This window comes from Thermothelomyces thermophilus, chromosome 7, assembly GCF_000226095.1.
Source record: "Thermothelomyces thermophilus ATCC 42464 chromosome 7, complete sequence".
NCBI lineage: Eukaryota > Fungi > Ascomycota > Sordariomycetes > Sordariales > Chaetomiaceae > Thermothelomyces > Thermothelomyces thermophilus.
The window spans coordinates 1,421,383-1,436,155 of NC_016478.1; the positions used below are offsets into that span (position 1 = coordinate 1,421,383).

General features: G+C 56.7%; 6 protein-coding genes and 4 non-coding genes across 10 annotated transcripts; 6 read left to right on the forward strand and 4 right to left on the reverse strand.

Moving 5' to 3' along the window:
- Positions 1-496: 496 nt before the first annotated feature.
- On the forward strand, positions 497-1,870 carry MYCTH_2121324 (uncharacterized protein; the record flags this gene model as incomplete). The annotated part of the gene is made up of 1 exon (XM_003666728.1): positions 497-1,870. The coding sequence occupies one exon, from the start codon at positions 497-499 to the stop codon at positions 1,868-1,870; it is 1,374 nt and encodes a 457-aa protein (XP_003666776.1).
- Positions 1,871-2,485: 615 nt separating this feature from the next.
- Positions 2,486-2,571, forward strand: MYCTH_t182. Its single transcript has one exon. It is a non-coding gene; the product is annotated as a tRNA-Gln (tRNA).
- A 78-nt stretch (positions 2,572-2,649) lies between these two features.
- Positions 2,650-4,267, reverse strand: MYCTH_2311778 (uncharacterized protein). Its single transcript, XM_003666729.1, has 2 exons — positions 3,265-4,267; positions 2,650-3,134 (listed from the first exon to the last, which is right to left on the reverse strand). The coding sequence occupies exons 1-2, from the start codon at positions 4,028-4,030 to the stop codon at positions 2,872-2,874; spliced, it is 1,029 nt and encodes a 342-aa protein (XP_003666777.1). The 5' UTR covers positions 4,031-4,267; the 3' UTR covers positions 2,650-2,871.
- Positions 4,243-4,314, reverse strand: MYCTH_t192. Its single transcript has one exon. It is a non-coding gene; the product is annotated as a tRNA-Thr (tRNA).
- A 1,934-nt stretch (positions 4,315-6,248) lies between these two features.
- Positions 6,249-7,674, forward strand: MYCTH_2070700 (uncharacterized protein; the record flags this gene model as incomplete). The annotated part of the gene is made up of 3 exons (XM_003666730.1): positions 6,249-7,040; positions 7,156-7,587; positions 7,621-7,674. 3 exons carry the CDS (start codon positions 6,249-6,251, stop codon positions 7,672-7,674), a joined length of 1,278 nt encoding a protein of 425 aa, XP_003666778.1.
- A 410-nt stretch (positions 7,675-8,084) lies between these two features.
- On the forward strand, positions 8,085-8,176 carry MYCTH_t183. Its single transcript has one exon. It is a non-coding gene; the product is annotated as a tRNA-His (tRNA).
- Positions 8,177-8,899: 723 nt separating this feature from the next.
- MYCTH_2071531 (uncharacterized protein) lies at positions 8,900-9,496 on the reverse strand (the record flags this gene model as incomplete). The annotated part of the gene is made up of 1 exon (XM_003666731.1): positions 8,900-9,496. A coding segment is annotated over one exon (597 nt), but the record flags the coding sequence as incomplete, so codon positions are not given.
- Positions 9,497-11,395: 1,899 nt separating this feature from the next.
- Positions 11,396-12,812, reverse strand: MYCTH_2311782 (uncharacterized protein). Its single transcript, XM_003666732.1, has one exon. The coding sequence runs from the start codon at positions 12,655-12,657 to the stop codon at positions 11,443-11,445; it is 1,215 nt and encodes a 404-aa protein (XP_003666780.1). The 5' UTR covers positions 12,658-12,812; the 3' UTR covers positions 11,396-11,442.
- Positions 12,813-13,072: 260 nt separating this feature from the next.
- On the forward strand, positions 13,073-14,577 carry MYCTH_2316519 (uncharacterized protein). Its single transcript, XM_003666733.1, has 2 exons — positions 13,073-13,380; positions 13,449-14,577. The coding sequence occupies exons 1-2, from the start codon at positions 13,184-13,186 to the stop codon at positions 14,215-14,217; spliced, it is 966 nt and encodes a 321-aa protein (XP_003666781.1). The 5' UTR covers positions 13,073-13,183; the 3' UTR covers positions 14,218-14,577.
- A 73-nt stretch (positions 14,578-14,650) lies between these two features.
- On the forward strand, positions 14,651-14,746 carry MYCTH_t184. Its single transcript has one exon. It is a non-coding gene; the product is annotated as a tRNA-Ile (tRNA).
- Positions 14,747-14,773: the final 27 nt, after the last annotated feature.

Sequence of the window (14,773 nt, forward strand, 5' to 3'; positions counted from 1 at the left end):
TCGTCAATCGAGAGTTTGTGGCCAACTCAGTCATGTGCGACGACACCATTGCCAGAGAGGCGGCAAACGTAACAGCAAGAGAGCAGAGTTGCTATGGCACGCCCGCTGGTAAGGTGATCTCACTAACGTTTCATGTCATGATCCGCGATTACACTTGTGTTTCGCTGGCTCCAGACGGTTGCGATAATTATCATTGAACCACCTCCGCAAACGCCGCAAATTGTGAAACCTCCAAGCCATGCGCCAGGTTTTCCGTGACACGGTGAAGTTCGAGGGAGCTTCGTAAAATTCTATATAAGACCTGCCAGCGCCAGTGGGAAACGCTAGAAGGCCCCCTAGCACCTTCCAGCAACTTGCTGAATATCTGTGGCAGTGACGTTCAGAGACTCTGGCAGTTTCCCCTTTCCGACTCCTAACCCACCACGGCTCGTTTCTGTCATTAGCATTTCTTCCACACAAGTTGATCAGTCGCTGGCAGGAACTCATCGCCGCAAAGATGGGTTCGCAATCCATCGACGCCGACCTCCCCATTCGCGTATCCGAGACACACCACTCTAACAAGCCGCCCCCGGAGGACCTTCACCGGTACTGGAGAAGCCATCAGCACGACGGTTATCTCGAGCGATATTGGCCTGACGGGAACGACCACAACGAATGGATCAGCAGCATCCGCCGGATCCTTTCTCGACAATTCCCGGACTTCGCCAACGCCGACATTCAATACTTTTCAAACGGCACCTTCAACCGCCTTTACAGCCTCACCAACCCGAGCTGGGATAAAGCATACCTCTTTCGGGTCTCGATCCCGGTCGAGCCGTTTTTCAAGACCGAAAGCGAGATCGCCACAATGGAGTACGTGCGACGGCACACGACGATGCCCATTCCACGAGTGGTTGCCTTCTCCTCAAGCGACGACAATGAGTTGGGGTACGAGTGGATTCTGATGGAGATGATGCCCGGCGAGCCCCTTCGCAAGCTGTGGAGCGCGATGGCAGAAGACGCCCGAATTGCGGTGTTCGCCGAGTTGGCAGTCCACGTCAAACAGCTGGTTGCGCTGCGCTTCAGCAAGTTCGGGAATCTCTACTTGGCCGACGTCGCTGATAAGGTGCTACCCCGCAACGTCTCCTTGCCGGTCAAGGGCGACGATCTCGCGGATGCGGTTGACAGAGATATTGGGCCCGGTGGACAGTTTGTCATTGGCCGCATCGTCGCACAGGACTTCTTTTTCGACAAGCGGGTTTACTATCCCGGGTCGCGGGGCCCATTTCTGACGACCCGGGAACTGGTCGATACGCGCGTAGAGCTCCTCGGGAGGCGACTCCGACACCTCTCTCCCGTCGAGGGAGAGGCCTGGTACTGCGAAAACGATCGAGAACTGGCGCGCCACAAGGATCGTGTCTACGAGCTCTTTGATCAGCTGAAGGCTCTAGTGCCGCGTCTCGTCCCGCCTGAGAACGGGCCAGAAGACCGTGGAGTCCTCTGGCATGACGATCTTTCGGAACACAATCTGCTCCTCGACCCAGCCACGTTCAAGCTAACCGGCGTCCTTGACTGGGAGTCTGTCAGCATTGTTCCCGCCTACGAAACCCAAGACGCGAGGCCAGCGTGGCTCTCGGACAGAGACTGGCGACCTACCCCACTGGTGCACCTAGCGCGCGGAATCCCGCCCAACGATGAGTTCATCAAGGCAGACAAACTGCGGCGCGTGCTGGAGATGGGCCCGGCTCGACAAGCGTACCACAGGATTGTCGGGCCCTTGTACGACGACAGCTCTCCAGAGACCCAGCAGAGAGTCCGGAACAAGCGCGGGATCGCGAAGCAGCTGGAGATCGACGCGTTTCAGCACCGGCCGTGGTGTACTGCAGACTGAATGGCCGAGAACGGATTCTTGGGTAACGGCAGGCCGGCGGGCATCGTCAACAAGATGGGTGCGATCGGTAAGGACGATGGCACCAAGAAGGCGGATACCGCCAACAAGACAGATGCCGGTGAAACGTCCGGTGCTGTTTCCGTCACCAGATGGCAGACCTAGGAAACCACAGGAATGGTGTCTGGGCGCAATTCCAGGATGTAAAAGCCAGAGTCCAAACAGCACAGGACGCTTATAAATTCTCTGCAATGCACACCAAACGATATAAACTAGGCCTGGCCAGACACAAAGTTGCGGTCCGGCATGGAGCATCTGGTGCTCGAGTTACCGAATTGAGTTGACTCGGAAGGCTGCCGGGATTCAACCGAACACACGTTTATATCTTAGATCATATCGTATCATTTTTTGCTTATGCTTTTCCCTGTGGACCTGGTTTGTCCATTGCAAGAGAGCTCATTCAAGCCATGGTTCTAGCATCCTCATCGTAGTAATTTCATTGGCTCGCCAGACCCCGTTGGATCTCTGCTCTACGGATACACTAGTGTGGTGATCACATGATTTTCTTCTGCAAAACTCATCATTAATTTTTCCGGAACCGCACCTGACAACCAGCAAGGTTCTATAGTGTAGCGGTTATCACTCCGGATTCTGACCTCGTGTAGGATATTCCGGCAACCCCGGTTCGATTCCGGGTAGGACCTTACTTTTGCCTGTTGTGGCTCATCCCCTTCTAGGGCCATTTCCCTCTTTCACCATTTCATTTCAAGTTTGTTTTTTTTCCCCGATCTCATTGGGGTTGTCGTGGTTGAAGGCTGCTACTGAAGCGAGAGATAATAATACCTGTGGCTAACAACCACTTGAGGTAGTAATTGAGCAGCCGGAGGTCCAACGATTTATCTGCGCGGCGTAGTCAATGGCCCTCTAATCTCGGAAGCTGACTCCTTCGGTAGTCTGATTAGTCGGAGCACGGCCTTTTTTCCTCGGTTTCCCGGAGCCGAGTATCATTCCGCTCTGCCGAGATCAATCAAGATATTATAATATCTCACCGTCATCTCGGACACTGTCGTTATGACACCCTCTTCGAACACCCCGTCTGGCTCTGCCACCTCTCCCGGATAAACGTAAACTATCTCCAGCGGCCGCTTGTCGATGGCCTCGCCGGTAACCTGCTCGTGACTCTTGGCGACAAACAGCTCTCGGTAACCGGTTGAGGAGAAGCCCAGGCGTTCAAACGTCCTCTTCCCTGCGGGAGTCGCAGTAAGTGCTGCCGTCCACACTGGTTAGCATACGTACCGCCCTCGGTTCCAAGTTCCCTCCCCGAGTCCGCCCGCCAACGAAACGGGAGCGCCAGCGCCAGCGCCAGCGCCAGCGCCAGCGCAGCCTAAAATTCATACCTGACATGCCCACAACCTTCCACTCCGGCCTGGCCCGCGCCCTCCTCATCACCTCGGCCAGAGCAAACTCCGAGAACCGCTTGGTCCCCTGCCCGCTAGACACGGTGCTATCGAATCGCTCGATATGATAGACGTGCAGCCCGACCTCCTCTGCGCCTTGCTGCTCCCCCACGCTAGTTCGGTCCCCTGGACTTGCGCTTCTCGCTGCTGCCGCCGCTGCCGCTGTTGTTGCTACAGGGAACGCAAACATGTCCCGCGGCTCGATCTCCCACTCCTTCAGTCGCCCCTGCAGCAGATCCTCCCAGAACCGCCTCCGCAGGGGAAGCACAATGACCACGCCCGCCACCGCCACCGCCTCCTCCTCTTCCTCCGCTGCCGCCACACCGCCCTCCTCCTTCTCCTCCTCCTCCGAAGTGCGGCGACCGTGCCCGCCACTCTGACCGTCACCGTCACTCTCACCGTCGCGGCCGCCCGGGGCGGCGCTGCCTGCTCCTCGCCCTGGTGACGGGGGTGGTAAAGGGGGGGTAGAGGAGGAGGAGGAGGAGGAGGAGGAGGAGGAGGAAGAAGAGCGGAAGCAGATGCTCAGGTCCCCGCAGGCGTCGGGCCAGGCGCGCAGCCGGGCGTAGGGCAGCGCGACCGGGTACATGTCCTGGTCGGAGACGTAGACGGCGCGCAGGACGGCGTCGGCGATCGGCCCCGGGGCCGGGACGAATCCGGACACCACCGCCTGCGGCACGGGATCGGCGCCTGGTCGGGTGTTCATCATGGGCACTTCACTTCTCTTGTTGATCGGCTCGTGATTTTGGAACGGATTGAGTCTCACTGGTTAGTAGATTAGCCGGGTACAAACCGGCAAGTAACTGTTACTTGGGGGGTGAGGCTCTGTGAATTGAAAGGGGGGGTGGGTTTACAGGTGGGTCGTGGGACGGGGCAATGGGCGAGGAGGAAAAAGGCAGAAAAGAAAAAAGCAAACCAATTTGCCCACAACCAGAATCGAACTAGTGACCTTGTCATTACTAGTGACACGCTCTACCACTAAGCCATGCGGGCTTGAGTTGGTGTGTCTCTGCTTACTCAGTTGTACTCCTTAGGGACCTCTACCTTGACGGCTGGTCATGCCGTTGAAAATACCAGGCTCCAGCATGCTCGGGTCGGTAGCGGCGCGACTCTCAATGACGCTGATGGCGTTAAAGAGCTGTTTGATTTTTTAGTTACACCGTGTTATTCCTGGCCTAAGTGCCTGTGCCGGCCCAGCAAACGGCCGGTCGGGATCGTATCAGGATAAGTATGCCACTTACACCATTCCTGAGCTTCTACGTCTTGGCGAGCATGTCGGCGAACTGCGAGTCCAAGAGCTCAAGCCTGTCGATTTCGGTACCGATCTCATCCCGGAGCTTATTGATTGGCTTGACCTCATCCATAGTTTGGAGCGGTCTGGAGAAGGGAAACCCCTCTACGTGGCTCTCCTGGCGGTGCCCGATTCGTTCAGCTCGTGCGTCCTCATGGTCCCGGAGGATTGGCTCCCAAGCAGTCCACCAATGCTTCCACTGTATGATAGCGTCCCGGATGTTCTCTCGAAATTTCTCGAGGATGTCGATTGCCCAAGACTAACGCCGAGACCTTGAGAACGCGTTATCATCGAACAGGAGTTTGTCGTGCTTGTCGGCGTCGAAAATGGTGTCGTCGACGTCGGCGAGAATAATGGTCATTTGAACAGCGAGCTCCGCTCACCTCCCCCACCCCCAAATGAACTGACAGCATCTCGCAGCCCGATCAATATATAGCGCAGGACCATTGTACCGGACGACGTATGTATGTTCACAAGTCCCGCGTTCTCCATATGTAAGGGTGTCAGCAAGAGAATGGTCCAGAAATAGTCGTCTTGGTTGACGAGGTGGCGACGATGATCCGACGATAATAATAAACGTCGGTTGGGAACCAATCCAGACGTAAAGGATGCCTGCTGGATCCTCGTCTCGGTGCGGTACAGTGTCCCCCAGTTCCACGAGCACGATGCGTCCGGCTCGTCTTCCGGCACTATTCGGAACCAACTGATATGGAATGGGCCTGATACAGTTCGTTTGTCTGCGGACGCGTTTGTCATGTACGGTTAGATAAGCCCTGTGGATCCTGGCAAACGGACTGGCAAACGGAGGGTTCTTTGTTCTACCCTCTATTTATATAGAGCCACAGGGCCAGCAAACGTAGGAAGGAGACATCGCACTTTTGAACTATTTTGAACTTACTAACTTTCTTCCATCTATTGGAACCATCTTCCATCAGGGCCCCAGCTGCGAAAATCTGGTTCTGAGAAATGCTGCCAGTGGCCACATGTGAGGTGCATGATAACGGCCGTGTCGATTTGTCCTTGGGTGATTGGGTAACATGCAAATTTTCAGCCTGGGCGCTGCAAATATATGTACAATCGCACTCTGCCACACTGAGCCCTTGTTGCCCAAGCCACTCACATTGGCGCTCGCTCTCAGGAGCGAATGGCGAGATAGGGAGGGTTAAGTAGGAGAAGATGTGCATGATTCATCATTGGGCGTGCCCAGGTGCAGAAGCATATGGAATGTCAATCCAGCAGTAGGGGTGGACCTGCTTGGGTAAGGAGCGATAGGCCGGTCTGGCTGCCTTGTGCAACAACGCGCACCAGCGAGCTCGGACACGTCGTTGAGCAGCCTTTTTGAGGCCTACGCGTCTGCAGGAGGCCGAGTGAGTGACCGTCACCCCTCACGAGTCAGAAAGCAAACGAGGAACCTTGAGACAAAGGAAGACATATTATAAATAATAAAGGCGACCAAGGGACGGCGGATCTAGGTGTTCAGCATTGACTCCTTCTTCTCTCATGCGAGGCCATCGATTTTAGCACACTCATTCTTAAGTCTAAGTGAAGTCGACACAACTCACAACTGCCTTGGTTATCTTACCTGACCTAATTAAACCCCCAATTCGCTAACATGCCGATAATCTCCCTGGGTGCCATGTTGATACTTGCAGGCCCCCTATGCTTATTCATTATCCCACTCCTCTTCCAGAAATGGCGAGCCTGGCGACTCGATGAATGGGTCCACGAACAACTGCGTGTGGCAGACTTCCGCTATGCCGGAAACATAAGGCTGGAAGAGCGTTTGCGTCTGCGGGCAACCGAGAACCGCCGGCTGAGGGCGGCATTCGGCATCGACAATTCCCTGACAACAACGTCCCCCTCTGACCACAGGGCCTTCCTCAAGAGAGCCTCCTGGCTGCTGAAACGAGGGGATCGCAGCTGGGAGCAACTGTATAGAACCGCCGAGGACTTTCTTGGTGCCGAGGTCAGAGCTGCCGTCAAGGAAGGGAGATACGGCCTCCATCTCGCCGAGTCCGTACGCTGCATGGTCCTCGCGGTGGTGCTCTTCGACAATTTTGGCATCGAGCCGGCGAGCATCCCTCGTGCTCATCTCGTCACCATCACCAGGGAGATCAACGAGCAGTGGCTACGCTCCAAGCGTGACCCCGTCGGCGTCGCTCCATCGTCGCTTCTCTACTCAACCATCGAATCGCTAAACGTCATGTCCCCGTTCGCGAATACCGAGTCGGTCGTGCTGTCGGCCCCCGAGGTCCTCAGCCTGCTCATGCCGCAGTACGAAACCCTCTGGCGCGTGGTCCTCCTCACATTTGTCACAGCATACCACCACCAGCCGGACGCATACCCTGACGCCGTGCAAAGAACAGCCGACGTCCCGGCCTGCTTGGGCCACCCCGCCAAGGAGAAGGAAGCTCTCAAGCTAGCCAAGGTACTACTACCCCCCCCCCCCCCCCCCACCCGCGGCCCCTATTTCTCCCCCCAGCGTAAACGGGAAACTAACCATTCCACCTCCGCTCCCCCTTCACCCCTTCCAAACAACACAGGAGGGCCTGCGACTTTACCCCTCCAACAAACACCTCTACCGCGCGGCCCCTTCGTGCCTCGCGAACCCGGAAGGGAGCACGAACCGCCGGGGCCCCGCCCGGGCAGCCGACATCTCGGCGCTGCACCGACACCCTTCCATCTGGGGAGGGGGCGCCGGCGGCGGCGGCGGCGCGCTGGCCTTCCGTCCCGCGCGCTTCGACGACGGCGCCCTGACCGACCTGCAGCGCCGCGCCTACGCGCCCTTCTCGCGCCCGCCGCACCGGTGTCCCGCCGCCGGGTCGTCGTCGTCGTCGTCGTCGACAGCGGCAGAAGCCGGCAAGAACTCGTTTGGCGAGCGCATGATCGTCGTCCTGGTCGTCGCGCTCGGGCGGGCGCTCGGGAGGGACAAGGGGAGGGTTGTCTTGGGAGAGGAGAAGGGAGGAGAGGGCGGAGTCGGTGAGCCGAGTTTGTTCGTGGGAAGGGAGCCTCTGCCTACGGGGAGAGACGAGATGGAAGGGTGGGTCTGGGTGTGGTATTAATTAATTATGGGCAAAGGGATGCGTGAAGGAGCTTGGTTGGAACCGAGCTGCCAGCAGAGCGAACGGTGTTATTAATTACCTAGGTATTACTTAATTAGGTAATTAGGTAGGGACTCTGGAGCGGAGGGATGGGGCAAGAATGTTAATTAATTGGTAGTTGGTTGAGAATTAATTACCAGGGCAATCAGTAAGAGGGCTGCTTCAACCGCTAAGAAAGTAATGGAGCGCAACGGTGGAGTATCGTAAATATCCCAAATGCCTCGTCTTCAAAAACGTTCGTATGTGAGCAGGTGTTTGAAAAGGCAGGAAGAGCGTGAGAGAGCTGGAGGAAAAGCGGAGAGAATGACCTTTTCATGGCTGGCAAAAAGAGAATACATAAGTTCAAGTTTTCGAGTGCAGCCCCCGCCAAAGGGTGACTAGTCTAGTGGTCAGGACGCTTCGTTGTGGCTTTCGTGTCATATGCGAACCCGAAGAAACCCCGGTTCGATTCCGGGGTCGCCCACTCTTTAGCATGCAGCTCCTTTTTTTGCCCATAAAAGTTCCGTGTCTGCTCAGGAGGGTCGAGAACTGGTAGCTATAAGGACAAAAAACCGTACCCTTTGAACAACGAAGACCAAAAGCTGTCGTTGATGTAAGGAGGGCGAGAACGTGAATCTGGATTTGTTACGTGGGCCTATTGGTCCGAGCACTCTAGGCAGCCATACCTCCAACCTCCATTTCCATATGTAGAGACAGAGCGCACAGACAGACTACGCCCACGCCGCTATAGAGAGGTTGCCGACCTTTACACCCTTGATCCTCCAGCACAGCCACTACAAACCCACGAGGGACTAACCAAGGCAAAAAGCTCTCTGCTAACACAGGCTCGCATGGGGGCGATTGGTATAAGAGGTTTCCTCTTCGTAAGACAGGTCCCTAAGGTGCCTACGCCGCTCTACCGCTATAGGGAGGCCCTAGAGACGGTGGTCTACCTAGTGCTTAGATGCCAGGACAGGGAATTCACGAGTGGTAAACCTAGACCTCAGCTAAGGGATAGGCACGCCCTATTTGAGGCGCTGGAAACCGCCAAGACGCAGCGAGGATAATCACCTGGCTCATGAGCCTCGGAAGGCTGAAAGAGTACAGGCTCGCATTAGAACTAGAACGGGAGAACGCGGACGAGGACACTGGGGAAGACGAGGGGACCGGTAGCTGACTAATGACCTGAAATCCACACCAGGCTTAATTAGTCCTCCGGTATACGATTAAAACTCGTGTACTTACAGCCCCCGGCTGTTATTTTCTGCAATGTTTGTTCCATCACTCCTCGTACCAACAAGTCCAGTTGTTTCCCGCCGGTCCATTCTCCATCTTCTATAGCTTTGTCTAGTTTCGCCTCCCAAAACCCACCCCTGCGATAGATACTATCTTGCTTAACCCACTTCCACACAGGGAGGAGGCCATCTAGGAAGACCTGTGTTGGGCTGTTGCTGAATACAGGAAAGGAGAAGAATCGTACAAAGTCTCCTCGACTGGGCATGGCAAGCTGCCCTATCAGATCCGTAAGTAATTCGGGTGCGGGTTCTGGATTGGGGGGCGTCGCGGTTGCCGCTAGGTAATCAGAGAGCATTTTTGAGAGGTCAAGGTCGTTTGCCAAAAAGAAAGTACCCAAGGATTTGAAGCCTCTAATCGCGGATAGAACTTCTGGCGACATGAAAGTTGTCATCTTTGCGCAGACCGTTGGAGGATACCAGTGGAATAGCGTAACAGGAACTGGGCCGCCTTGGTCAGTTTCAACCGCGGCCGCGAGGATCTCGTGGCGGTGAGAGCAGGTTCTCAAATCGTAGCCTGGGGCCGAGTCGTTTGAGGCCGGCTGTTATACGTTGTCAGCGTGGAAATTCAGGCAACGTACTCGGCAGCGAAAGCAGTGGTGTTCGCCAATCCGCTAATTACATGTTTCGACATGCCTGCTCGCGTTAAGACCTGGCAATTGTTGCCATCACGAAAGGTATTCCGCTACAAAAAGCTAGCAGAATACGAACAGGCATATTAGCGAGTAAAGTTCCTGATAGGCCTTAGGGGTGATGAAATTTGGAACAGATTGGCAAAGACCACCGCTTCCCTGTGAAGGTCGGACGTGACTCGAGCCTAGGGACATACTTGGTTGTGGTCGGTCATGTTGAACGATGAATATATTCAATCTTTCGGGCGAGAAGTAGCAGATATCGATGGTGCGCTCAGGGTGTAATCAGCTGATATAGCAGTAGAGAAAGAGTCAACCTGGACAACGAAGGGGAAATCGCATCGTTTGAACTGTGCTCGTGGAGGAAAATCGGCAAGAGCGGCAGAATTGGCCTGGTAAGACAAACCCCAAGCAGGAGGATGTATAGCGGGGTACTCGGTGATTGGTTTACCGCGTGCCCCGCGTGCAAGCTGCACCCTAACGCGCACTGTTCCACCCTTCCGATGAACTCAGCTTTATCTCATATGTCACGGGAGATATAGGGGTCCGTAACTCATCTGCAGCGACTGGTGGTGTATGGAGCTCGAAGACTGGGCGCAAGGTCTGCACTTCAAGACCGGTTTGGTGTAGGGGACAATGGGTTCCGCACCCAACAGATAGTGCCATCCTCCTTTTCGTTGACAGATCCGACTGCGCCATTCGAGCATACAGGTGGGACTCGCTGGTTGAGGTCGACTTGTCAACCGGCGACGCTATCGAGGGACCTGAGCATACCTACACTTCTGAAATTTGTGTGGGCCGAATTAACCCAGCTGTCACGGTCGGTGACCGACATGTGGTCTTCGAAGGCACGTGGGCCGTTGACACCCAGGTCAACTTCATCGTCTGGAGGAGGACGATGGTTGTCGACCTTGAGCACCCAACGGAACGCACGGAACCAGTGAAAGACACGGCTCAGCTTGCTAGCCGCTTCATCGGATAGCAAAGTAGTGTTCACGTCGTCACGTTTTGTAGAAGGCGATACGCTAAGGAATGACCTTGCTAATAATAATGCGATGTTTACGACATCAACAGGCAACCTGGACGACAGATTAGGATCTTATTAATATCAAATAGGATACTCCAAGACTGGTTTCAGCGTGGCTAGCCTGAATGAGATAGTCGGCCACCAGAATGTTTCCTGTGCAGGTCGAATGCTTCAAACAGTCGAGCGTATATCTCTCGGCGGAAAAGAAAAAGATAATTACCACTTCGAACAACGCCCCCCTTTTCGGTTTCATGCCATCCATGTCCCGAATCCATTATACACCAGTAGGCTAAAATATGATCGGTAGTTAATTATCACACACCCATTGCCGCCATCCCTCGACGCTCAGCCGCCTATTCAATGAGCTCACATCAAACACGAAGGAAAGAAAGGCTACAGTTTGAAAGCCATCGCGTACCATCATCTTGATAGCGGTGACAGAGTTTAGCGTAATTAAGGTAAATAAACCGACAACAATCCAAAAAAGGCCAATTGTCACGGGCAGGATGAACTCACGTTCCGGGATTGGCAAGATATGTCCGCCAGGCGGCTTAAGCAAGAAGATGAACCCTCTCTGAGGGGCGAGTGTAGGGACAACAGTTCCGGGCTGCTCCCTCCTGGGAACCTTCCTTGGTTAATCACGTTGCTCCCCACTAGGAATCGGGACGCTGGAGTTCGGGCAGCAGATGTGCGGCCAGTTGAGCGTCGTCGTAGCTGTTAAAACACCCGTCAGTACATCATACTCTCACACCCGATGCCACGCATTAAAGAGAGAACGGCTGCCGCTGCCGGGTTGGACCTACTCGGCGTCGCCGTCCTCGGCCGACTCGGAACCGTGGTGGAGATCCGGGTGCGCGGACGGATCGCCGCCGCCTGTGGTGGAGGAGGTAGAGGAGGAGGAAGAAGAGGAGGAATGTGCCGTCGGCGCCTGGCCGTCTTCCCCGGTGCCGTTGTCGAGGGATACTGGCGCCATGTCCGCCTCGGGTTGGAGCTTCTGCTGCGGCGGCAGTGGTGGTGGCGGCACCGCCGCCGGTGGTTCCTGTAGCGGTGATACTACTGGCTCGTCACGCAACCGTGGGTCCAGCGGAGGGTCCTCCTGGCCTTCATCGGCAGTAGTGAGCACGCCGGGGTCCTCGCCACCGAGCTTCTCGGTCTTGGGGGGGGGACCAACACCGGCTGCGGTCGGCGCCGGCGGGGGCGCGAGCTGCTCCTTGGCCTTGCGTTTCCTGTTTGGCTTGGGCCCGGTGTAGAGCGAGCAGGCGGAGGTGTTGTCGAACCACTTGCAGTTCGAACAGCTGTTGTGGTAGCTCCCCGGCAGGACGCGGCAGGTCAGGAAGGGGCCCAGGGCGCCCTTGGCGCGCTTCTCGGCGCACTGGACGCACGAGACGGCGGCGTCCTGGCCGCGCGAGTGGATCAGCAGGCCGTTGACGTAGCTCGGGCGCTGCGAGGCGATGTGCTTGGCCGTGATCCAGCCCTGGACGAAGAGGATGGTCTCGCGGCTGGGCATGCGGAAGATGTTGCGCTGCGTCTCGTGCACGAGGGACTGCTCCGTCAGGGCGTCCCGGATCCTGATGGAGATGACGGGCACGGCCCGGTCCGTCTTGGAGGAGTTCCACGCCTGCACCAGCGGGTTATCCTCGTAGTCGGCATCGCGCACCGTGGTGTTGGGACGCCCGGGGGGACGACCGCGCCGCTTCTTAGGGAAGGAGGATGGCAGGGGTGACGGGGCGCCGGGGGAGGCGACCGAGGAGGTGGTGGCGGGGTCGGACGTGGAGGAGGGATTGGGCTTTTGCCGCCCGTCAAGGAGCGGCTGGTCGGCCTGCTCAGGTTGGCGGGAAAGTAGCCCATCACCCTGTTGTTGCCCATGAGAGTGGCCATATCGTTGCCGTTCCTCTAGTGAGTGTTGCCCGGGCAGAGCGGCCATGTCTTCTTCTTGTTCCGGTGTGAGGCCCCCGACCACCGCAGGGGCCTCGGTTCCGATGGCATCGCCCATCGCCCCCGGGGACTCTGCCATCTCGAAATCCACCTTGTACCACCCCCCGTTTACTATGTATGATTGATATTCTGATGAAATGATGGATGTTGAAACCGCTACAAGAAAGCGCGGCCGCGGCTGGGTGATGAGCGTTTATTTTGTAGTCCTGTTGAGATCGTTGGTTTGGATTGGAGGGTTGGGAGGATGAGTGGAGCGAGTGCACAGTCCAGACAGACTTGCCAAGAAGCAGTTGCGAATTGCCTTGGCCTGCTGCGGAGTGAGGCTTCCGCTGCGCTGATGAAGGCACCCCGGCCCCGTATGTGTAATCCGTACATACAGTACAGTACGGAGTACATACACGACGTAATGTGGCATCTGCCGGGAAACCAAGGCGCACTGCACCATCTTGCTTCGGCCAACCGAAACCACCCGTCCTGCCGTTTCCAAGCCACAACCCCCCCCCCCTTCCTTCCCTCCTCTTCCCTTGCAGAGAGCAACGCCTTTTGCGATCGTTTGACCGACCCTCTCTTTATAGCTCCGGTTCGACCCTCGCGCGACCGGCACCATGTCGAACCCCAACGCGCTCCTCCTGCTCGCCGACCACATCAAACTGTCGCTCCTCGAGCAGAAGCGCGCAAAGGCGCTCAATCTCCGGCGGGACTCGCAAGACGGGCACATCTCTCGCTCGCTCGACCACTTCAGGGAGGGCTTGGAATCGCTCGAGAAAGAGCAATGGCGACTTGAAGAAGCAGGCGATGAATCGTACGACGCCCTTCCCTGCAGCATCGAAATTATTCAACTTTCCCATCCACCTGACAGTCTGTTCTTAGCAAAGCGTCCTCCCTCCGAGATACCCTCTCTTCGCTGCGCAAGCAATACGACGATCTCTCCTCCCAGTTCAGCGGCAACGCTTCCGCCACATCCTCCGCCACCCTAACCCACCCCAACGACCCCTCGCTAGCAGCCGACTTTGCCCACGCCCAATCGGCCCACGCCGAACACCCACCAGCACTAGCTTCAGCATCAGCTATTCCTGAATCATCATCGTCACCACCACCGCCGCAAGCAGGCGCCACCACCACCATCACCACCACCTACAACAACCACCCCGCTCCCGCCAAGAAGGCGGTCCGCTTCTCCTCCCCCGCGACGGACCTCGAGTCCCAAACCACCACCCGCCCGGGCATCGGCACCGCCAACAACCCGCTCTTCCCCTACCGCGACGAGCCAGACGACGACGACGACGACACGGCCGGGTACGCGGCGCACATCGCGGCGCAGGGGCTGTCCAACGCGCAGATCCACGCGTACCACCAGCAGATCCTGTCGGAGCAGGACGCGCAGCTGGAGACGCTGAGCGCCTCCATCGCGCGGCAGCGCCAGCTGTCGATGCAGATCGGCGACGAGCTCGAGGACCAGGTCCTGCTGCTGGACGAGAGCGAGCGCGCCGCCGAGCGCCAGGCCGGCGCCCTCGGCCGCGCCCGCCGCCAGGTCGGCCGCATCGCTAGGAACGCCGCCGAGAGCGGCGAGGGCAGGCAGCTCACCGCCATCGTCGTCCTCATCATCGTCTTGGTCTTGTTGATTATCATTCTCAAATGAGGGGAATTTCGCGGCCGGCAGGACGGGACGGGACGGTCCGCCTGGCTCCGAGCCCAGGAGCCGCCCGGCTGCCCGACCTTTTCCAAGAGCTGCTATTCATTGCTCAATGCATAAGAGCCGAACCTACACAGGGATAATAATGGCGGGAGGGTTGGATGTTTGACAATGGCAGGGCTGTGATTCTCACATTCTAAGGCGTTTTCATCATGGAGGGTTTGGCGTTTCGGTAGTTAACTGTTGGCTTGCTGGCCGTGTCTTATTCCCCCTCGGTATGCGAACTGATTTCCACCGTTTCTATGCACTCCGGTATGAAGAGAACCGTGGGCTTCTTTCTGCGGGCGACGCGAATTCCACTTTGTGATTATCACGGCATGGGAATAGAGCGCTCTTCATAAGTTACCGCTGGAACAGCCTAGCTCAACAATCCCAGCAAGCCCGGTTAGCTCAGCTGGTTAGAGCGTCGTACTAATACCGGTTCCCACCTGTATATGGTATGCGAAGGTCAACAGTTCAATCCTGTTACTGGGCATTTCCTTTTGCTTTTTTTCACCAACCC

Coding starts and splice junctions, on each gene's coding strand:
- MYCTH_2311778 (XM_003666729.1), bottom strand. CDS start 4,030: ATGATGAACACCCGACCAGGCGCCGATCCCGTGCCGCAGGCGGTGGTG. Junction 3,135..3,264: donor GAAGGTTGTGGGCATGTCAG/GTATGAATTTTA, acceptor TGTGGACGGCAG/CACTTACTGCGACTCCCGCA.
- MYCTH_2311782 (XM_003666732.1), bottom strand. CDS start 12,657: ATGGCAGAGTCCCCGGGGGCGATGGGCGATGCCATCGGAACCGAGGCC.
- MYCTH_2316519 (XM_003666733.1), top strand. CDS start 13,184: ATGTCGAACCCCAACGCGCTCCTCCTGCTCGCCGACCACATCAAACTG. Junction 13,381..13,448: donor GAAGAAGCAGGCGATGAATC/GTACGACGCCCT, acceptor GTCTGTTCTTAG/CAAAGCGTCCTCCCTCCGAG.